The sequence below is a fragment of the Stylophora pistillata genome, chromosome 2 (assembly GCF_964205215.1).
Source record: "Stylophora pistillata chromosome 2, jaStyPist1.2, whole genome shotgun sequence".
Taxonomy (NCBI): domain Eukaryota; kingdom Metazoa; phylum Cnidaria; class Anthozoa; order Scleractinia; family Pocilloporidae; genus Stylophora; species Stylophora pistillata.
Window position 1 is genome coordinate 30,916,686 of NC_142520.1, and position 24,088 is coordinate 30,940,773.

The following is a 24,088-nucleotide window of genomic DNA, read 5'->3' on the forward strand; positions in this document are numbered from 1 at the left end:
AAGCCACATTAGATGTGTTGTTAAAATCAACACGACAGATGTGGGTGGTTCTCAGATGGCAAGTGTTTTGATATTTCTTTTCATGCCAAATCGCAGTTACATAGTTGGGAAACAGAAGAACGTTTCATCGACTTTTAGTTTTATATCAACGTCCTGTTTTTCACTTGGAGTGTACATAACCAAACTGACAAATACTTCATTGTTGTAATCTAATTTGCGTTAACTCTCCCACTGTCCTACGTATCATTGTTGTCGTCTTGTTATTTTGTACGAACTTAACTACAGTAATCGTCGGCACGTCCTTATTTAAGAGTTGCTTGTAAACAGAGACAGGATCAATAAATTTATTAAAGATAAAAACTAATCGCTTTGACATTGTATTTCCATCTGTACTTGTGACAGTTCTTGGGACATCCCTTGCCATTCTGAGAATCTCAATGGGGTGATGGCTAACAGATAACAGTTAAAATTTTGGCTGCGATTAGAATTAAGAATTTTACCGTTAACTTTTCTACGAGTAACGATTAAAATTTGTCAATTTTTACGCCTAGCGGCCAAATTTGTTTTGCCGTTTTACGGCTTACATTTAACCCCATTGAGACCCTCCATTTTTCTTAGATCGTGTCTACTGAATTGATCCATCTGGTATGTTAACTAAACAAACAGTTCAGTTGACTCCTTCTAGTCTTGGCGATTTCCGAAACTATTTTAAGTTAATCATTCTTTGTCCAGTTTTTCCTCATCCTGGGAGACCCAGGGGCTGTGAGTCGATTTCAAGTTAGGGCAGAAGAGTGGGGCTCCTTCGTTCATAATACGACAAGACCCGAGAAGAAGAATCATGTAAATGAAGGCAACTATTTCACTGGTTCTTTTCGTTAATGCAATCAATTTCTGAGTCGTTTGCGTATGTCTATTTGATCAAAGTAGTTCTCATAGTACGCACTGCCCCGCCTGGAACGAAAACTGCTAGGTTACCTCTACCTATGAACACAATGCTTACTCACTGCAATTGAAAGAAGAATTAAAATTTGCACAGTCAAGTGAAAGTGTATTATTATGTTTGAGACGTTGCTGTGGAGATATAAAGAAAGTTTACTTCGCTACGCAGGATCGTACTCATGGACCGTGAAATGACGTCACAGCATAGATCCTCGAGACAATTACTCATATTTCTTCGTGAAATTCTGTAGATTCTGTGTCAGGTTGATGTCCTCTTAATTCTACGAAAACGATCTCATTTGCGAATTTCACCTACTGAAGTCTTTTATGGCGGCGTGGAGCTGATATAAATTTCACTCGCTGTTGGAAACTTTCGTGCTTTGGTGAGACTTCGACTCTTGCAGCCTTTGGTTTGATCGAAGCTGGATGTTTTGAAGTTTGGGGTCTAACTTACTGACTTTCAGTAATAATGAGTGACAAAGTAGCTTCCGAAGAGCTTGATGCCGATGAACAAAACCCAGTCGGTAACGTTACTGGGGAAGAGTCCGCTATACGCCCCGCAAAGAAAGCAAAGAAGAAAGGTAAAGGAAAGAAACATAGAGAATCTGTTGAGTCCAAAGACGAAAATGACGAAGGAGAAAGTTCACTTAAGAGGAAAGGAAGGAAAAAGGTACATTTAAAAGAGAATGTATCGTCTGATTTGCAACAAAAAGTCGAAGCTGAAGGCGATGATAAACAGTTGGAAGCTTCGGTCACCGTAGATGAAGGACTGAAAGAAACGGTGATCGAGATACAAGCAAGTGAGAATAAGCCGGATGAACTTGAAGAAGTGGTAGTCAAGAAAGATTCGGCTTTGATCGAAGGAGGCAACACAGCTCGAGAAGCTGGGGATTCAGCTGAGGCCAGCGGGGAAGAAAAGATAGACGAAGAGAAAGACAGCGAAGCTGTCGAGAGCGCGGCTGTACGAAGGAGAGCGACGTTGTCTGATTTACGAAGTGAAAGCATTGACCAACAGGCCGGGGAGAAAGCTGTAACTACAAGACCGGGATCTGAGGTACGATTTTCCTTCCAGCAGCTGCATTTTAAAGAATCGGAGGGTGATAACTTTAATTTAAAAATTTAATTTAATTCTAACTGAGACTGGTCTAGCTGTCAAACTGTTAACTAGTCCAGCTTACATGTGCCCCACTCCAGACTAAAGCTTATCAGAAGGAGAATATTTTTGGCAGTCACAGTGTATTTGAGGACTGGCGAAATTTGAAGGCAAATTTTGTTGTTGATCAGTTTGAAAACATTAAACTGACCTCGCACTTTCATTTCCAGGTTACATATAGAGACACTTATTAAGTGAAATCCTTTTGAGTTGGCTGATTCACCTTGTTGGTATTTAGGGGTGGTGAATGGTCCTTCAAAAACTCTGGGTCTCGTAAAATTTTAGTTGAATTTCGTAGGTCTTGCAGTCTCATTTTTTCAGCGGTTATGCGCATCTCGCAGTCTCGTTTTTTATATGAAGGTGTCTTGATTTTTTGCAAGGCTAAGGGTCTCGAAGTCCCAATTCGTTTGGGATTCTCGAAGTCCCAATTCGTTTCGATCAACAACAAAATTTTTTCAGACACGGCCGCGTGTTCTTTCTGACGACTTCCAGACAACTTGAGTTGTAAGTGATAGCACGTCAGTCAAAAAACTCAAAGGGAAACGACCAAGCGCAACCTCCTTTAGATCGTGACCAGGAAAAAAATTAAATTTATTGACTGTTGACAGATTTTCAGATCTGATGTTTTATACAAGGGTTTACAACAAAAGGATCCTTTGTGAGACTTTTGTACAAGCTCATTTTAGTTCATTCTCATAGCTCTCAACCAAAGCTTGGGTTCGCAGCCTGAACGTCTCACGCTCGCATTCAAAACCCTTTGAAGTCTCGGTCTCACAATGTAAAAAGTCGAAATGTCTCGGGCTCGCAAAGAAAAGCGCTAGTCTCGCTGTCTCGCAAAGTCTCGCATTTACCATTCGCCACCCCTGTATTTGTGTTCACTAGCTAGGATGGAAATCATGGTATTTAAGAGCCATAGGCAATTGCAGGATAAGTTATTGTGGTGGTACATAATATAAAGTTAGTTTTTGAAATCTTGAAGTGTGATGACTGGGCAAGTTTCAGCCTCGGCCAGTTGTCATGGTACATTTTGACAACTTAATTTAACGATTTCCAGAATAGAGTCACAGTTTCATTCACTTAGTGCAGTTGTGACTGTATGATTTGTATTCTAAGACTGAATTGACAAATGAGCTTGGAAGTGAAAATTACACAACTTTTACTTGTGAATGTGTCACTGGGAAAGCCAAATAAAAAGTACATGTTTGTGGACAGATTGAAAAGTTCAATTGAAAGTAGCCTGTGGGTACTTCAGAACTCACCTCACCCTTATAATTCAACAAGTCACTGTACACTTCTATGTTATCTTCTAGGAGCTCAAACCTGTCAAAGAAGAGGAGAGCACAGAAGTAAAGATAGAAGTTGAACTTGATGACAAGCAGAACAATAAAGATGAAAAAGAAAAAGATACAGAACAAGATCCAAATGCAGTGACAAGTGATGGAACAGATTCTGAACCAAAACAAGTTGTGGAAAAATCTACAGTTCAGGTTGATGTTGATACACTGGAGGAGAAACCAGTAGAGGTTGCTGCAGAGAAAATTGACAGTGTAGAGCATGTTGCTGTGCCCATTGCGGGGGAACCCAGTACTGATGAAGGAAAGAGGGAGGTTAAATCTGAGAATCCAGAGGGCAAAGAAGGTGAAATCAAAACTGAAGATACTAAGGAAGAAGAGACTATGCCACTGACCAGTGAAACTGTGGTCACCAATGAAACAGAGACAAGTGAAGATTACTCAAAGTATGAGCTTGATGATGAGTTGCCATGGGCCATGTATCGTTCAATGGATACTCCTCCACAAATGAACCCCATTGAGGAAGATGATGATTGGCCAGCATCTGAAGATGATGAAGATTATGGTAATTTGTTATTATACTTTTGCACATTCATTAAACTGATGAATAACTATGGATCATAAACAATTATAACTATGATTCATTGGGCTTTTTGCATTCCAAGAAATTCTTGATTCAACCTTACAAGCTTCTTTCTCTTGATTCTTTTGTTTTAACCTAAGTTGTCTTTGCGTCTGTGGTAACAGTTGTTTCACCTGTGAAACCCTTTTCTCCATGGACTTGAATATTATATTGTACTCTGTACAATGGTTTTTTTGTTGTTATTTAAGAATGCAGCATCAGAGTTTCAGTTTTGAAATTGGCAGTTTTCAATTTAGTGGAGAAAGATTTTTATTTTTTTATATATATATATATTGAATACATTTTCCTGGTCTAAATTTATTTCATAACAGCACCTCCCAAAAATGAGGATCTCCCTGACCTAGACATGCTGATGGGAACATTAGATGGGGGAGAATCTGAACTAGAGACAACTGCATCACCACCACCACTTATACTCCCCGAGGAGAAGCATGCTAAGCAACGCCGCATTGATGAGCTCAAGCAAGGGCTTGCTAATGAGCCGATTGAACTTTATGATGAAGAGTTTGAGAAAAGAATAGAAGATGAAGTTCTAATGATTGGAAACATTTCACTAGAGATGGTCCAGGTATAACATAAGAAGGTTTCAATTTTCTTGGTTAAAAGTGTTTTAACCAGTTCAATGCTCACATTTGCTTTATTTCGTGATAAAGTTAAAGCCATAAGGAAACTCACAATTTTTTACAGTATACCAAGTATACCAGTTACCTAATTTGTGCAGTATAAAGTACTTTGATCATTTTGTGTTATCTTATTTAGTATGTGAAGGTGTAGTCTGATTGTCCGGGTGAGTGTAGTCCTGAGAAGGACTGTTGTCGGTGGCAGTGACTGACGTTTCGACAACCTGTGCGGAAGTCATCATCAGAGTCAAGTGAATGATTGTTGTCAGTAGAATGTTCTTATTCCAGTTCGTGTGAAATGATCGGTTGGTTTTGCCGTGATGTTATTGGCTGTAAGACTCAAGTGACGTAAGTCGGTCGTGATTGGTCTGTTTCGGTCTGTCGGTAAAGTTAGGTTGTTCTTTTTCGGTCGTTTGTGATGTTTATGTCGTGAATGAGTCGTTTGTATGGGGCGGGTAGTTGTTGACATCTGTTTAGGGGAGTCTGTTCTAAGTTAGTAAACCAGCTTTCCAGAGTCAGTCGTTGAAAATAGTCAGTGCTGTAGGTTAGGCATTGCGCAGAGTCCCAACCACAACATTGACTGGGACTCTGCGCAATGCCTAACCTACAGCACTGACTATTTTCAACGACTGACTCTGGAAAGCTGGTTTACTAACTTAGAACAGACTCCCCTAAACAGATGTCAACAACTACCCACCCCATACAAACAACTCATTCACGACATAAACATCACAAATGACCGAAAAAGAACAACCTAACTTTACCGACAGACCGAAACAGACCAATCACGACCGACTTACGTCACTTGAGTCTTACAGCCAATAACATCACGGCAAAACCAACCGATCATTTCACACGAACTGGAATAAGAACATTCTACTGACAACAATCACTCACTTGACTCTGATGATGACTTCCGCACAGGTTGTCGAAACGTCAGTCACTGCCACCGACAACAGTCCTTCTCAGGACTACACTCACCCGGACGATCAGACTACACCTTCACATGTTACCCCCGGGTTCAAACCATTTACTGCCTTATTTAGTATATAGCAAGGCCTTACCTCATTGAAAAAAATTATTGTTTAGAATATCTTACCATTTGGAATTAAGCTGAGAGACCAGTTAGGAAATGTGTACATTTACAATGAAGCTTTTTATTTGCTTGTAGGAAGAGGAGCGTCGACTTAGGGATGAGCATATTGCCTATCAACAACAGCAGGCCAAGACACAGCGTGAGCGACAGGAAGATATACTGAAAAGAGAAGCTAAAGCTAGGAAGGAAGTTATGAGGGTTGTGAGAGAGAAACGCAAGCGGCTGCAACAGAGAGAGGTACAACCAGACCAATAATTCCTAGCTTAACTGTGAGATACTTGTAACATAGTTAGAAACATGGGAAATAGTGAGTTTGGTTGTCCAATAAAGAGAGATGTCCAATATTTCACACAAGCATCAGGACAAAGACCAGATCTGAGCTTCCGTGAGGACTTCCTATTTGCAGATGAAGAGGCTCTGTAAGCTGAGCTATAAAGAGAATATGAACATGGTTCATATGTGACAGGCATCTTCATATAAACTGGTGATAAATCTTTTACAGCCTTTCTCCTCATTATTTTTCTTCTCCATATTATCATCATTAAGATTGTCACTTGTGCACCTTTGTCACTGCAATCATCATCCACACAGTGATACAATGTTCTATTTGATTCCACTCAGCATCCAAAAGGGTTTCCTTTTATTTTTCAGCTAAATAGGGAATTGTCAAAATATCTAATCAGAATTACAGTGAGTGGACAGCCAGATCCCATTGAACAGTACTACTTTTAGCCTGAATCAGCAAATGCAAACTTTGGCATATAAGGCTTTTCTTTAGAACTTCCTAATTCAAAGCTTCAATTTGCTCCTGGTAATTTTTCAGGATCTTTTGATGCAGCAAGATCGGCTAATACAGAACAGGATCCACAGAGCATTCCGCCGAGCTGAGGAACAACTACTTAAGGCCCTGACAGCAAGGAAAGGAGAAGTTAAGGTGGGTACACAGCTGATTTGGTTTTGAGCAAGAGGTAAAAAGAATTTGTAAGGGATAGCTTTAGATAGAGATGATTTACCTACATTCACTTTTGTATAGCAATGAATCCTCAAAAGGCACACTATATGCCTTGGCTTCTTTATGTGATACTATGACATTTTACAAATGAGAACTCACCCTTCCCTTGCTGTGTTTGATTTGCATCAATTTTTCTTTTCCAGGCCATGTATGGAGATTTGATGTTAGCTGATGGCCAGTATGGAGGTAGCAAAGGCCGTCGCTGGAAAGTCGATTGGAACAGAACCCCACAGCCAATACAGATTAAGCTGAAGTGTCTAAGAGGAGTCAAAGACAAGTTACCAGGTAAAACTGAAACCACAAATAACAATTAAGAACTTGCAGAGTACCAATACCTCCACCTATAATCAGTGAACTCATTTTGGAAAATCAATTAATTTTGTGTGGGTATTCATTAGTGTAATGGGCAAGTTCTCTCAACTTAATCTCAGCACAATGAATTTGATGGGAAACTTCTAATTTTTATCATCCAAGTGGCAGTTTGATGTGAAGTTTTGTCAGGTCCATGTGTGCACTTTCACAAATTAATGTTGTCCATATGGCATCAGTCTCTGATCCTTTACAGGCCAATAAAGCTGAATGACAGACTTTATTTTCAAGTTCTGAACAAACACATTTCATTATATGGTTTTCATCCCTTCCTCTTTTAGTGGGTCGGTATGTTCTCATGGTGTCTCTGTATGATCGCCTGGGGGGGCATGTGCTCAAGTGGTCAAATCTGAAAGGTCAGCAGTGGGGAGGAGCAACATTACCTCTGCAACATGATGGAGAATTCTTCAACATTGAAATCAAGGTTGGTTTGACAAAATGTAATTTCTATTGAATTATAGTTTTACATTGAATAAGTTTTAAAAGAAAAACTCTAGTAGACTGCAATCATCAGGTGTGATACTCACCTTTTAGCCGTAGATATCTTATGCAAGTACACCAGTCCTTCAAAAGCTTAACAATGAGATCTTTGATGTTGAAATACTAACTTTTTAAGAAATAGACGAGCGCATGAAGTTTCACTGTGTTCATTAAATGGATCTTAACAAGTTGTCTACCATCCAACACATTAAGAGTTACTGACTGCATGAGTGTCCATGTTTTAATCAAATTTTGTTGATTTTGTGTTAAGTATTAATTTTATGGTTTTATTTTATTTAATTAACTTACATTTTTCTATGTATGGAGGAATAAATAATAATAATAATAGTAATAATAATAATAATAACAAATATTTATACAGGATAGCCCTTCAGTGCAGGAGCACTGTTATCAATGGGGTCCTGTCTAAATAACAGAATAGAAGGAAAAACTAGAATAAGATAAGAATGACTACACAACTAACTAAATGCCCTATACAAAAAATTGATCTAAAGACTCCCTAAATAGTACCCTACTGCTAATTTGCTTGATTTTTAAGTCAGTTCTTTATTATGTTAAAAGTTTAAAGTTTTCAGATATGATGACAATAATGTGCGGATTTGAAACTTTGAAACTTAGTTACATAATCATTCATAATTTTCTCCTGTCAACCTCATAGCATTGCTCTTATTTTTCATCATACTTCCTCTGTAGATTGACCAGAGTGTATTCACAGTGTGTCCTTCTAGACCTGATGTGCGTCCAGGCATGATCCTGGTGTTTGAGCTCTTTATTCTCAGGGGGAGTGTCACAGCCACAGATAGGGTAGTAGGGTGGGGATGTTTCCCCATTTCTGATGGAGAGTTTAACATCATCGATGGAAAGTGAGTACAAAGTGACCAGCCAAAAGCTCTGAGTTAAAGAACATTTGAAATATCTACCACATTTCCTTATATGACTTGTAATTCAAATTCTAGCAGATAACTTTCAATTTACTTACTAGCCTGACTGCGGTTGTGTAATGCAGTGGTCAAATGTCAGGCATGCGCAGTGGATCAATTTTTGGGGTCAAACTTCAATTTCTCATGCGAAAATATACATGTAGGAAACAACAGGCATCATACCAAATTTATAAGAAAATTGAAAATTCTATGGAAGTCTGGAAAAGGAAACAAAAATGGGCAAAGATTGTTTTGACACAAAGTTTATTTGTAAACCCATTGTTATATACATCTTGTTGATCTACCATTTTATTTCAAGTTGTTGTAGAAAAGATAAGTACATCTGTTAAGTAAACATAGTTTTAAGCTGCAAATTGCCAATGTTGTCATTTATGGAATAGGCTATTTTTTATAAAGCAAAGCACACTTAGCCAGTGCAAAGTGGAATGCAAAGTGGAATGCCAGTCAAAATTTCTCTGAACAATCATTTTATATAATAGCAATTAACTCATTTATAGGATCTACTTGCACATAAACATATAGTTACTTCCTCAGTTTCCAAGAAGCTTAAGGGTCAAATTAAAATCAGCTCAGGAAAATTAGTAAATGTTAGTTATTGGAATGTTAGTGGGAAACAGTTCCTACTTTCAACTATATCTATCATTGGCAGAACTCTCAAAGGGCATTTGACACTTGCAGGTACAAGGCTCCATTTCTTCGTGGTGACATGGACCCTACAATTGATAAACATGAGAAGATTGAAGAGCTGATGGCTGATGATCTGGAAAACTGGCTATGTAACCTGTATTTTGAAATTGTCAAGCTGCCTCGGTAAGCCAATGTGAAATGTGTTTATGAAATAAGAATACAAGAGCAGTTTTTTTTCACATAGTTCCCAATTTACTTTAAAGTGCTACTCGTTAGTTATCTGGTGGTGCTGTGCTTAGTGTGAGACTCCCTATCACTCTTTTTTTGTGTCCATGGTTGAGGTAGTTTGCTTCAAAATACTCTGATAAAACAAAGTTAATTCTTGGCAGCTTTTTGGCTCATTACCCCTTGGGGCTTATCTTGACTTCATGGCACGAGGAGAGGAGGAGGAGTATTGTTATTCTTTCCAGACAGGATTGTTAAGTCCATCATGGGAAACTTCCATGTAGTCTACTAAGGGCTCTCACAGGTGATATTGTGAGAGCATACTGACAGACCACTCCTCCCCCCTCCCCACAACAATTCATTAAATTTCCCCTACACTTTTCTGGTAGCCATTAATGCTATTGTGTGTAGGGAGGGCCTATGAAAGGATCGTGATAACTCTAGAGTGTACGTGTCAAAGCTGATTTGATATTGTTTTACAATTTTGAAGGACTTAATTTAAAGGTTGCTCTCAGTAACTGGTTGAGCAGCATACATGTAGCTGTAAATAAAAAAGTGACTTCATTAACCCTCTGACCCCTAACAATGACCAGCATTCAATTTCTCCTTACAATACCTCACCCTGAGTCACACATTCATGACACAAGAATAAAGGAAATGATCACCAACTAAAGTAGTTCTTGCTTGTTAAACAAATTCTCCTTGTCAGCAGCTTAGGAAATGTGTAGAGAACAGTATGGAGAATATGCATACTGATGTTAGGCTGTAAAGGGTTAATTTGTTTCTTGTTTTGACTAGTTATATGGCTGGACAGAAGGAATATGAAGTTGAACTGCAGTTTACATCAGGAATTCTAAGCTATCCATCACGCACAAATATTGATGAAGAGAACATTGATGGAGAAGAGCCCATTTATGGTTCTCGAATGGATCTCAAGTCATCACCATCGAGCAGTCGCCGTGGCAGTAGAATCAGTGGAATGGGGTAATTATTAAATCCCCTATTGTTAAAGGAGCTGTGCTATAATTTAAAACAGTGTCCAAGGAAAAGGATTGTCCTAATTAATTATTGCAAAAGAACTGGAAAGAATAGTAATTTAACCCCTTCAGATTTAAAATACTGTTTAATGTACCTCCTTAAACTTGTGAATTGTTTTTTTTTTTTTTTGACAACACAAATACAAACACATGCTTGTTTACGTGTTTTCATAGGGCATGGTGTTGAATTTGTACTTAAGTTTAAGCCTTTACTTAAGTTACTCTTGAAAATTAGCCCTTTAGTGCCTCTTTTTGTTATAACCAAGCAACACTGTACCACCCCTAGTTGTTAAGACCCTTCATCTTATAACTTGTGTACTTTAGAATGTTTATGATAGACTGCCTGTATCATTTTCAGGTCGAGTTTTTTTGGAAGCACTGTAGGTATTGATACAGCTGTGGAGGATAAAGAGGGCACGGGTTCTACTCAGAAATTGCAGGTGGAAGTCCCAGATGTTAGAAGAACTGTAAGTACTAGAACTACCTTCTTTTAACGTGATTCTGTACACAACTGCATGGAAAACATGCTGAATTGCCTTTAAGAAATTCTTGAAACCAGTTTCTAGATCACTCCTGCTTTTGTTTTATTTGTTTCACAAATTTTAAGTGATTTCAGACACAGTCAGTGTACTATTCTTGTGTTTTCAATTTATATTTAATACACTTTCTTTTTCAAACTGTCTCCTTATCAGCTTTATTCTTTCTCATTTTCCCCATTGTTTTCATGGTCTTGGAGTCATGTTTCTCTTAGTCAAACCATATTTCTTGGGTGCTGTACAAATTATTAGAGAATCAAAATAGTATTGTTTTTCCTGCTCTGGAATCATGATTTTAAAAGAATATAAAAAGACTAATCATGGTACTCAGGGCGCAATTAAAAATCTTTAAAATGGTTTATTTCGTTCGGATCCACCGAACTTCGTGAGCCACAAAATTTGAATGTTAAGGAGTGTTGTATGTTCTTTACGGTCTCCAAGGGGCTAAAATGATGTCATAGATGCTGGCCCATTCAAAGCCATTGTCTCTATTCAAGTTACCAATAGTTAAAAAAAGTCGACAATACCTGTTTTATTTATGACCTGTTCTCTGAAGAACATTTTGGTCACGGGGTGATCCTGATTTTAAATTACTGGCGGAATGGAAAACGTGGGAAAAGAGTATAATTTTTTCTTTTACTCGATAACACGTTGGCAAGCGGGATAACATTTTTTTCATTGCCTTGTCAAGCAATTTGTTTCAAAATTGTAAGATGATTTTGAAATGAAGCTTTCTAACAAGAGCACCATCGTTCTTTTGACCAAAAAAACATGTCAATTTGTCAGTAAGGGAACGTTCAACAAGCAAATTTACAAAATGCTCAAGACGTCTTTGTAAAGTGTTCATATATACTCTTAAACACGAAGGCGCGCTATAAAAGGAGCCTTAGGTCCCACTGGACCATTTGTCAATCAACCGTCGTGTGATGTAGAACTCTTAGAGTCAAGTCAGCTTGAGCTACAGCTACTCCAAAGCAGTGAACAGCGGGCGCATTCCTCAAAATTGTTTTATGTCTTCATCACAATAAAATAATTTTTGAGATTTGTATTTCCTTTCTCCAATGGAAACTGTCTTTATTTGTGGCGGTAAATTTGAGATCGAAGTAGGCGGTTCGCTCGTTACCTCATGCCACCATGCTGGTGGAAGTAAACAATAAATATCCCATTAGCTCCTTTTGTTCGTCTACCAGCGTTTAAATCTGACCCGCACGCGTCTACGGTGAGTGACAAATTAGCCTTGGTCTTCCCAGGGAAGACTTCCTTATATAGCGCGCCTTCGTGTTTAAAGGAGAAGTGAAAGTATGATCATGGGTGTGTTTGTTATCAGTCTCTTGCAGTCCCCGAGCCGATATTACGTCAGCGCCGCAGTTCATCTGTGTCACAGAGACGGACGTCCCGTCCCGTAACCATGCACATGTCACGCAAAGCGGTGGAGATCGACGCATCAAGCGACGGAAGTGGGACGGACTATTCTGATGATGAGGTTCTCATGCTGAAAAAAGATGATGGATTTAGACCAGTGAAGGGCCAGCCAGGCATGTATTACAAGGTACGGTAAGAGTAGCGTCTACAGATTTTATTAAACTTTCGTATTCATAAAATAATAATTATCATAGTAACAATAATAATAATAATAGTAATAATATGATGACATCAATGATGATGACGTTGAAATGCAAACAAATTGTAAATAAACACAGAGTTCTGAAATCCCAACTGGCCGGAGGCAGACCAGTTGGCTTTATGCGAAGTGCAGTTAGGAGTTGAACTTGGGGCAATCGAGAAGAAATCCAGTGAGTATCAGCGGGGAAGTGGCTTGACATTCCTGCACCCTAACCACTCCATTTCACTGCCTCCACAACTTCCCCCTCAGAGTCTCTTTAAGTGAGCCTGCAATTTTTATCGACAGCTTCTAAACAGCCTATGTATGTTGTACCGAGATGCCTCAATGAACAACTCAAGACTCAGGTGCGAGACTGCAGGAAGCTAATACAGTTTTAAAAAATGACGAAACACCACATAAAGATGCCCGAATGTTATTAATGAGATGCAAGTTAAGATTAGGAAAGTTATTTTGGAATTAACGTAAGGTTGAGGGATGTAGTCATGGTGACAGTTATAGTATGATACAACCGGGCAACACAAATTTTGCTTGCGTTGTCTTACTTGATGTAATCATACATTGGCTTGTCATATTAGTTCTCAAGATTGTTGTGGAATGGTGAATGAAAATGTCGATAGAAAATAAAGGAAACCTTACTAAGTCGCAAATTTATTTATTCCAGAAACATTTAAACAATCCAGTCGACGTTCACGCCAAAAAGATTTTTACTATGCTTCCAAAGACGCCCCTGATGACACGAAAGAAAAAGAAGAAAAGGCTGACTCATTTGGAAGAACTGGAAGAACATACATTCACTGTACAGTGAGTATTCCATTGTTCTGTTTAGCTGCCCTCTTCTGCAGAGCCGTGTATACATTTAGCTGTCACCGCTGGGTGAAACCAGAAGTTGAAAGTGGTTATTTAATGCATTTTTTGGTTTTTTGTTTAATTTTCCAATTTTCCTTCCTACCCCAGGCCACCTTGGTCCAATAAAGGGCGCATTCCCCATTATGGGCGAGAAAAGATGCAATATGTAGGCCGTCAATTGATGGCTGAACTGGGCCTCTCTCAATGGCGTTCTCGTGAGTTTTGGGCCATGTTGCTCCTCATTGCCTTCACTTGGTGGGTTCGTCTTTACTCTCATTATGGCGCCCAGTGGGTTCTCCTTCAAGCGTTACGTATTCCAGTTAGCAAGTAAGTCCAAGCGTTTTCTCTCAATAATGTAACCGGGAGATGACGGTAATGTTGGTTGGAAATACGTTAAAACTTTCATCTCTTTGACTCTCTTGTGTTCGATTTGATTCGTGCGCTTTAGCCGTCTGATATTTTATTTCAGCGAATCTTGTTAGCACTCGTTAATTTGGTTGTTTTCGCTGACTCGATGACTTAAGTTTCTTTGTTTACTCGTTACTTTAAGAATTGCCGAAACTTTTAGCTTTTGCCGTGCTTATACAAGGAACCATTATCCTTACGTGGGATTCGGTTAAAAATGTTAATTGTGATATTTGGAGGAGCTTACTACACACGTACGAGTCAAACAGTTTGTTGAGACGCCTTCCGTTTTAGCTGGTTATTGCATATGAGAGGATATAAATCAATTATTTCACAGTAGTAACTTCCAGGCCCCTGTAACCTCCCTTGGCCTTCTTTTGTTGTGTTCATGATATTCCTGAAATTCTACAAAACACAAAAAGATTGTCAACAACGCCGTGATGTTGAGGACCTCTTGAGCAAGCTGATGATGCAACTTTTTAAATTTGTTGGTTTTCTTCCCTTTTCACGTATTTGTGAACTCTAGGTACGAATTTCTCGCCTACACAGTGAACCTGAACTATCAAAACACACTGCTGAACACAGTGAAAGAGATCGGTGTAGTGGTGATTGGACCCCTCTTCAACATTACATTGTTTTTTTTGTTAATCCTCTTTTGCTGGGGAATGCAGATGCTGTTTGGAACTTTTCCTAACATCTTCTCACGGTTTATCATGGCGTATGGAATTAATGCGCTGCTCGATCCCATCTGGATTGTGATCGTGGATTCTGCGCTCATGAGGTATAAAACAATAGTTATTTCTATTTCTGAGACCCCTTTGATACAACAGTTTATTGGTGTTGAAAGAAAAGAGAGGATTGGAGTTCCTCTGAAAATGATCATCACGTCAGGAGATAACTTGGTCAACTCCCGATAATTTACACTAGAAAACTCAGAAGATTTAAGGAAGAATAAGGATATTGAGTATGTTTCAATTGCAAAAGCAGTCTTTTCTCAAGGGTTGTTAATAGGTAGCTTTTAAGGGTAAAGGGGTAGCTACACTTTGGTAGCATGACAAGAATGCTGTAGATGGAAGAGTGGTAAGTGTTAGACTGACATCCAAACTTGTTACATTCCCAGTTTCTATCTCTTGATACATCTCACCTAGTCTTATTTCGAATTTCACTTTATTTAGATTTTTAAACGTGGGAGGTGATGTTCCGATAGGAGACGCATTCAAACTCTACTGGCATTTCTTCCGCTTTGATGGCAATGGCACCGTGGGTATCGTTCTGACGATATTCCTGTATGTTGTAACGCTGTTCTTTGCCTCTTCTGTATTGTATATGTACTTCCTGAGTCTTCATAACAATGGCAGGCTTATGGATGTCTTTCATCGTCTTCACGCGCGTGAAGATGAGTTCTTCATTCCTTACGACCTGGAAATCTCTAATGTGGAATTGAACTATGTCTGTAAGAAGTCAGAACAGTGGCGAGGAGAAGAAGGAGAAAGGAGAAAAACTGCTGTATATGATTATATCTGGGAAGAAGAGAAGGTATTACTTTGCTCTCTTAACAAATATCCTTTGATAAGGGCGCCCAAGAAACATGGATACTGTCTCTCTCGTGTTAGGAAGGCACAACTTTTTTGTCTCAGACGTGAAAGAGACACAAAGGCCGCTTGGTTTTTTTCTCTTGTTTACCTTCCTGAAATCGTTGTTTTCGCCAGTTGGATCGCTTGGATATGAGACATAAGAGCTTGGTCACCAAATTTAGCACATTAGTCGGCGCGTTACGGACTTTAACTGGCCTTTTTGTTGAAAGGTTGATAGGGGAAGGCTTAAGGAAGGTTAATTTTACTCAGATGAGTGTGATTGTTTTTAGTTTGTTTCTAGGAATTTTAAGAACAATTGCATGCATCGAAAAATGTTGGCAGAGTTTTGAGTGAATATCTTGATGTTTAGATTGATGAGTCGGATATGGGGGCCTCGGACAAAAAGAAAACTGGGCACCGTGAAATCACATCTCACGTGTCTATCCACACCATACACTTGGATGGATTACGAGAGTTATACAGACACTTCCTAAGGCTGCCTGATGGCGCCATTGTGGAGGTATGGTCATCTTAAAATATATTCCTTATTAACTGTTAGAATGGAAATGATATTGCAGTAAATGGTTTGAACCCGGGGGTAACATGTGGACGTAAAAATCGTGGTAAAAAATCGTGGACTGACAGTTATTCTAGTTCGTTGACTGATTTGCCAACCTATAACTAAATGATTGACTAACTAACTCTCAAACCTACGGTTGACTGACTCGTTGGCTCTTGGCTGACTGACTCGTTGGCTCTTGGCTGACTGACTCGTTGGCTCTTGGCTGACTGACTCGTTGGCTCTTGGCTGACTGACTCGTTGGCTCTTGGCTGACTGACTCGTTGGCTCTTGGCTGACTGACTCGTTGGCTCTTGGCTGACTGACTCGTTGGCTCCTGGCTGACTGACTCGTTGGCTCTTGGCTGACTGACTCGTTGGCTCTTGGCTGAGTGACTCACTGTTTCCATTGAGGGAATGCTCATAGGGACATTCCCTTGGATTTGGATGAAATCATTGATTTATTTGCTTCTCTTTATCCCAGACGAATGAGAATGGCCAACATTTTATGCAGTGATGACTAAGAACTTTACTTTGCCATGCAACTTCCCTTTACTTTGAACTTAAACCTAACTCTGGTAAAAAAAAAAAAAAAAAAAAAAAAAAAGCACCTATGATATAATTGAACATTAATTTTACAAATTGTTTTTAGTGACTGTTCACAAGGAATATTTCCAAATTTGTGGATTTAAATTTTTATACTTGTTTTGATCTTATATATATTTCCAATTATGCACCAGATTGCATTACTGAGCATCCAAGTTTTAAAATTTCGGGGGGAGCATGCCCCGCCCCCCCAGACCCTCCTCGCAAGCTTAGGGCTACGCCATTAGATTTCTAGTCTCATGGAAAAATTAATTTTGGTGGAAACTAGTCACGAAAATTGCTAGATCCACCCCTGGGCTGGTTGGCTTACTGACTGACTGACTGACTCACTGGCTGGTTGGCTTACTTACTGGCTGGCTGACTGACTGGCTGGCTGGCTGACTGACTGACTAAGTGACTAGCTGGCTGGCTTGCTGGCTGACTGACCCACTCACTGACTGACTGACTGACTCATCGGCTGGCTGACTGACTTACTGTTTCACTGACTAACTGGTGGACTGACTGACAGACTCACTGACTCATTGACTGACTGGACGAGGGAGTATGTGAGTGTCTGAATCAGAGTGAATGAATGATCAACTTCTTGTTTCTCAAGAATACTTTCAGTCAGAGCCAAAAAAATATCGTATGAAGTAAATAAGGCCTTGAAGTAAATAATTGTAAAAGTCTTCCCGTTCAGGAAAACGCGGGTGAGCAAGTCATGATTGGTTTTAATTGTGCGTTTGATTGGTTGATGGGGTTGTATGAGATTTCGAGAAAAATCTCAGAGTTCAGTGAAAGACAATCGTTGTAATCTCAAATAGCCTTCGCTTCTCAAAACTGTGCTACTCATTTCATCGTCCTCTCCCTTTCTCTTTCAGGTGTTCGGCGAAATGGGTGTGGCTGGTATGGATGAGAGTATAAAACAGGCGCTTATTAAAGGTACTACATACCAGTCCATGGACAGTGCAAGAGCCTCACGGGCCAGTTTAAGAGCGAGGTCCCGGGCCGGTTCGGTAATTAGTGAATCTTCTCTTCGGAGACCTTCGGTGATGTTGGAAGTTCCCAAAACTGCACGTTCTCCGTCGCCTGTGTAGACCTAGATGGGAAAGGAACGCGTTGCATCGTACTCTTACTACAGACAAGTAATGCGTAGATTACGGCTTTGTTGTTTACATTGAAATATCACGAATCAATTTGCATGATTAGTGTATTAGCTTAATCGTATGCCCTTATGATACAAGTTGATAAGGCAACATGTCATAGAAACGTTAGTCAGAATCCCTGGGATACAATCTAATTTACGATTGCTTTTGCTGATTCATAATGACGTATTTATGTAGAAGGTGAGGTGTAATATGTTAACAGAGGAGAACAGTAGGGATGTCCGACTCTGCGGGTAATTCCCTTTTTATCTTTATTTTAGTACAAGTTAAATAGTCGTGTAAATAGTAACAAACGTTTAACAGCCGTATTCATTTCCGACTTATTAGGTTATTTCTCGTCTCCTTTTAATGCTTTTTAAAGTCGCTCAGTCGGAAAGGAAGTCGTCTATCAGACGCTAAACTTGTGCGCCTGTTGATTCAGATTTCACCGTCAGGTTCATCACATAAAGAAGTGTCTGGTAGAAAACGTTCAGTACTATGTCATTTATTTATTGATATCAGCACATAATAAGTTCGGTGTGTAGATGAAAGCTGTTCCGAAGCTGAAATTCTTTGTTAAGCCAGGCGGTCTTTTCATTTACTGAATTGAAGTTATTTGGTTCGGCTCGTCAAAAGTCGGGCCTCGACCTAATGCGATGTAAAGTTGTATGTGTTACTCCTTGCCCGGTCATCGCCAGTACCTGACAGTTTCAAGAATCCTTGGGCGATTGGAATGACATTACTGCCTGTGTTTTGACAACACGCGATCGAAACGCTGTTTGAACCAAATTCGCCTGCCAAAAACCAGAATTTCCATTTTGTTTCCATTGCCGGTAGATGATTTCCCCGCTCTGTAATAGACGGAATAGGTTTCTATTTAAATTACTACTGCTATTCTTGTGATTTGTTACAACTTCCTAGTTCGGTTTTAATAGATTTTATTTCATCCTAAGTCAAAGGGCGTCAATAATTTTATCCTTAGTCACTTCAGGTCGTGATTTAAGCTTTGGCAATGTCCATCTAAAGCTGTGTCCATTTTCTAACCTCTCCAGTCAAGTCTCCGTTTTACATAATTTATCCCTGCTATTTAACTTTAATTAAAAGGTGCTTGGCCTTTTTGATCTATTTATTTTAATGTTACTGAGTTTTAGGATACTTGTTGAAAGTTACCACTAGTGTAGGTTTAGAACCGGAACATTTGAAAGATCACAATTCTTATTGATGGCTTCTTTTATGCTTTTATGGAAATCGTTAATGGCACCAGACTTCATATAGATGGTAATATATGTATATTTTTATTTGATCAGCTATGTCCTAGATTTGTAATAAATGCTGAGAAGAAACTTTGTAATTTTAATCATTTGCTTTGTGAAATTTGGGTATTCAAAGACCATAGCCGTTCTATATGACATAAAAACGCTGTTGCAATTTTCCCGGCAAATAAGAATGACAAAAGTCTCGAATGTTCTTGGTTATCGGCAGACTGACTTGTACTTTCTATCCTCAAATTCTACCAATGGGTAGATAATAAAGAAATCTTGTCTGAGTATTTGGACGTTATTCCGCTTTTCCCCAAAACCCAGTGCCTATTTTATTTCCGTTTGAGTACGCTCTTGGTCAGTTGTCTCTGAGACTACGCAGATGAGTATTATTATTTGGTATGTGCCAGGTGAATAATGATGTAGCTTCAAGTATTTTCTTTCCAGTTAACGCAACTAAAAAGGGGTTACAGACTTGACAAATCATTCAACTGTTCAGTAAAGATATGAAAACAGACGTTGGCCATTTTAATTTTGTCCATAACTCACGTGGAGGAAGAAACGCTCCGTTGGAGCAAAAATATTGGCTCATTGTCCGAAACAGTGGGCCAAGAAATGAGACAGTGTAAGATTTGGCGCTACAGGCCTCCCCCCCCCCCCCCCTCTCCCCCCCTCAACCTTCCCTTAAAAAAGAAAAAAGAAAAACAGCCAGTTTTACCAATACAGTAGTTTTCCCCAAAATTTATATTTCCACGCTGCGGTTTGAAAAGCAAGCTTATCTCACTTTTCCTTTTTTTACTACAATAAGTATTCAGATAACTCATCGGTAGATTAAAATGTTTCCGTGGGAAATGTTATTTGTTGACCACCGGTTCATATGTTTGTAACAAAAACGGACAATAAAAGGATGGATTTCGTTGAAGAGGGAAGCACCTGGCATACACCTAACACGTGGATTCTCATTTTTAAAGAGTTTCGATCAATCATGGGTTTTTCTCATATCATTGCAGTGTTCCGTGCTCTCATCGCTGCAGTTGGTGTACCTGGAAATTTTCTGGTCATACTGACGATCGCTTGAGAAAGAAGATTTCGCGTGATGCGGTACATTCTACTCAGTAGCCTTTCTATGTCAGAAATGTTCTTTGGAATCCTCGTCATCTAATTTCGTATCTCAAGCACATGGCAGGAGATGGTTATACGGACAAACGATGTGCAATTTTAACGTTATGTTAATGCGATATTTTTATCTTAACACAATATTTCATCTGATATTCGTTTCATAAGAGCGGTACAAAGTCATTATCAAATCACCTTTGACCTATGAGGGCTAGTTCACTAAGTCCAGAGAGTCGACTCTTCGAAAAACTCGTCATAATTATTCATGCAAATGAGCCGATCTCATCGGTCAAAACTTTTCTCGCCTCCAGACCATTTCAAGGAAATGGAAAGGACATTCAAAGGTGTCTTCAGAGTTCATTCAAGGGCAAAACACCCTCGTGAGACCATTTATCCCACAATAAATGATAATGATGTAAAAAAAGAAACGTGAAAAGAGGGTCTGGATGGCGTTAACTGACAACTGACAAATAGCCAAAATTTTTAACTGACAACTGACAAATCGCTGAGAAACTAACTGACAACTGACATTTGTGGTGGGCTTTTACTGACAACTGACAAAATCCCGGATCGCCCTAAATATCCTAAAAACTGGATGTAAAATAAGGACATTTGATTTATTTGGTTCAATGAAAGTACATTTTCCATTATATATCAGTAGGAGTACGCCAGTGTCCTATTTCGTTAATAGTTACCGCATGTGCAATCCACATCAAGGTCATGTGTCTCATTTCAGTTATATGATCTTTGATACCCAACTCGATCGTCAACTCACTCGAAGGCCGCGAATGCTGGTATTTTAAGAGTTGTTGTAAGCTTTTACCGAATTGAGTCGGAAACGGCATTTGAGCCGCAGTCACAGAAGCCGCATTCCTATCAAAGATGTTAAAACCGTACTGGCGCTGAAAAGGCACCTTACTTCGTTCCTTGGTCTAAAGGACTTGTCTAATAAATATGGCCTGGGAGATTTTGATGCGAAACTTTATCACATGGCTCCGAAATCAGGCGGCAAGAGCAATAATTTTGCGCTAACTACGGACGAGCAATGGAATTTGGAGCTTCCCACCATGCTGGCTGGAATAGGAAGCGAATTAAACAGTAGGTATTGGAGTGGTTTGGTATTTGGTGTTGGTATAAATATATCAGTTAATAGCCTACTCTTTATCATAAAACGCCCATTAGATGCCGACTTATAAGCGCCTTCAGAATTTTCTCATTCTTGAATTCATGTAGATTATGTTTTATGTTGACTATAATGACATAGCTAAAGTGACTGTGAAAAAGTTAATTCTTATAGAGTCGCAGTGATGCGACTGAATGGTCCTATTTCATGATGTTTGTCTGCTGGGCATATTCTGGTTTCGTGTGATATTAAAGAGGTTCTTAGCTGGCTCGAATTACATTGTGCAGCATTTGTTACGCACCACATGGCTTCACAGTAATAATCGCAGAGATATACCATTTTGTTCTTATCGCCTCCTTGATATCTTAAGTGATGAATTCGGAAACTCGAAGCCGCTGAACTCGGAAACTCGAAGCTTGTCCAGGTTCGCCCTTCTTTAGAAAAGCCAACTTCAATCTGTGCTGCAAGTGAAAACATTCTGTTGTGTGCAGACGATGCCCAGAGAGGAATTATACCAGTGACATTACACTACAATGGAGTTGGCATTGCTGGTACCGAAGTCAGACTCGTGACCTACTCGACTGGCATTTTGAATATCATATCTATGGAAGTCCCAAACAAAGAGCTTACTTTGAAGCAGTCGGTCTAGACGGTCTAGCCGTTTGCGACCTTTCAAGCTTTGAAGTTGACCTAAAGAACAACTCGGAGTCTTGTAGAGAAATCAAAAGACTGTGAATTTGAAGACGGGATAGCGTTCACTGACACGGGGGATCGACAGGTAAAGTTCTTCAGTCCTTCTGAGAAAAACGTTAAAACCGCTCCATGGGCTCTGGTCAGGAAGGAGCAATAATAATAATAATAATAAAATCTTTATTACCGTGTCAATGTATTTAGCTCATAGAGCTAATTGGGGACACCTACTTACTAAATTAATAAAAAAAACTATGTACAGTATCATAATAAGTAACAATACAGCCGATAAACTATGCATTAAAATTTTAAAATATTTAGAAATATCAACAGTGTTCAGATAACATAAAAATACTTGTACCATGCAGATAAAGAAAAAAATAAAAAAAAATAAAAAAAAAAATCACGTGCTGCAAAGATTGCAGCAGTTGCCACTGTCTTCCACTAGGCTGACCAGGTCAACTCTACGGATTCTAGTTTTAAAGATACTAAGGCTTGGTAGTTCACGCATACCATTTTCTAATTTGGACCAAATATATGGTCCTTGATACCTTAGTGTGTGTTTACCATAGCGTATAGTGTTAAATCGTGGTATTTCAAAGTCACTATTCCTAAGGTTATAACGAGTACCCTTTCGAGTAAATATCTCAGATATGTAGCTGGGTACTAGATCGTTCTTTACTTTATACATTAGTGTTGCTATGTCCTGTAAGCGTCTATTATGAAGCGTAGGTAACTTAGCACGCTTAAGAAGTTCCTCATATGTCTCTGTTGTTGTTTTGAAGACCGCACGCAGGGCTCGCTCTTGGATGCGTTCGATTTTGCGCCCATCTGAAGATTTACAAAAGTTCCAGACTAAATGACAGTATGTTAAATGTGGCATTATAGCTGTTTTATATAGTATGAGCTTAGCTTGGCATGGTATTAGGTTACGCAAGCGCATGAGGACTCCTACTTTCTGGCTGGCTTTAGTGCATATTTCGCTAATGTGTTGTGTAAAGTTAAGGTTCTTGTCTATATTTACTCCTAATAGCTTGATTTCTTCAGTTTTCCTTATCACGTCATTGGCGATGGTGAGAACGCTGCCCTTCTTATCTGCATCTATGTTTCTTGGGTTAATCGTAAGAGACTGAAACTTATCTGGATTTGCCAAGAGGAAGTTGTCCCTATACCATATCAGTGCTTGTTGACCCTGAGTCACTAGAGTAGATTCGACTTCTTCATAGGTTTTTCCTGTCACATATAATTGGTGGTCATCAGCATAGAGCGTAAGGTTTGAGTCAGGGATATGAAATGCCATATCATTTTGGAACATGTTCCAGAGGAGAGGGCCAAATGACGATCCTTGAGGACAACCACGTTCCATAATTCTCCATTCACTCGTGTGGCCATTTATTTTTACTCTGTTTAGCCTGCTATCAAAAAATGATCTAATCAGTTCAAGTGAACTGCTATTAAAACCGTAGGCATCCAGCTTTTTTAGAGTGAGTGGATGGCTTAACGAGTCAAATGCTTTACTCATGTCAGCAGATAATATTGTTACCAGCTCTTTTTTGTCCACTGCAGACCTCCAGTCTTCAATCAACATCAGCAGGGTTGTCTCACAGCTGTGTTGTTTTCTATAAGCTGTCATCCTGTGGTACAGAGCAGGGTCATAATGTCTGGTCACTTGTTTGCTTAGTAAATGTTCAAAAATCTTGTCCACACATATAAGTGAAGTGATTGGACGATAGTTCGATTTGTCTTGTCTGTCTCCCTTTTTAAATACAGGGGTCCATTCGCCTTTCTTCCATTCAGATGGCCACTCGCCTAAGTCAATGCAGTTATTGTAAAGTCTAGTCAGGGATGGTGCAATTCCTTCAGCCACTCCCTTAAAGAGTTTTGGTGGTGCTGTCACATCCCACCCATACGACTTTCTTACATTGAGATTTTTAAGAGCACACTGCACTTCCTCTTTGTTAAATTCTTTGAAATGAAATTTATTCCCCTTGTAACCGCTTTCAATAGCCTTGACACTACTGTGGTTCCTATGATCATTCTCGGTTAGGCTGGTGATGTGATTGCCTCCTATATTCGCTGCCACCGTATTAAAATGGCCTGCTAGGAGTTCAGCCACCACAGTTTGGTCTTTCTCGACCTCGCCATCTTCAGTTTTCAAACATATAGCATTGG

The 24,088-nt window shown here is 39.3% G+C and overlaps 1 protein-coding gene across 1 annotated transcript; it reads left to right on the forward strand.

Annotated features, from left to right (window-relative positions):
- The first annotated feature begins 1,256 nt into the window (after positions 1–1,256).
- On the forward strand, positions 1,257–17,791 carry LOC111328021 (uncharacterized). The gene is made up of 18 exons (XM_022932363.2): positions 1,257–1,993; positions 3,403–3,949; positions 4,339–4,595; positions 5,819–5,980; positions 6,567–6,677; positions 6,899–7,040; positions 7,406–7,548; positions 8,319–8,488; positions 9,245–9,376; positions 10,217–10,402; positions 10,814–10,922; positions 12,319–12,540; positions 13,277–13,416; positions 13,570–13,788; positions 14,393–14,647; positions 15,042–15,402; positions 15,811–15,960; positions 17,465–17,791. The coding sequence occupies exons 1-18, from the start codon at positions 1,409–1,411 to the stop codon at positions 17,678–17,680; spliced, it is 4,107 nt and encodes a 1,368-aa protein (XP_022788098.2). The 5' UTR covers positions 1,257–1,408; the 3' UTR covers positions 17,681–17,791.
- The last annotated feature ends 6,297 nt before the right edge of the window (positions 17,792–24,088 follow it).

What these genes read in the sequence shown, in the direction of transcription:
- LOC111328021 (XM_022932363.2), top strand. Translation starts at nt 1,409, where the DNA reads ATGAGTGACAAAGTAGCTTCCGAAGAGCTTGATGCCGATGAACAAAAC. An exon ending in TTTCACTAGAGATGGTCCAG is followed by an intron (nt 4,596 to 5,818) that starts GTATAACATAAG and finishes ATTTGCTTGTAG; the next exon opens with GAAGAGGAGCGTCGACTTAG. An exon ending in AGCGGCTGCAACAGAGAGAG is followed by an intron (nt 5,981 to 6,566) that starts GTACAACCAGAC and finishes GTAATTTTTCAG; the next exon opens with GATCTTTTGATGCAGCAAGA.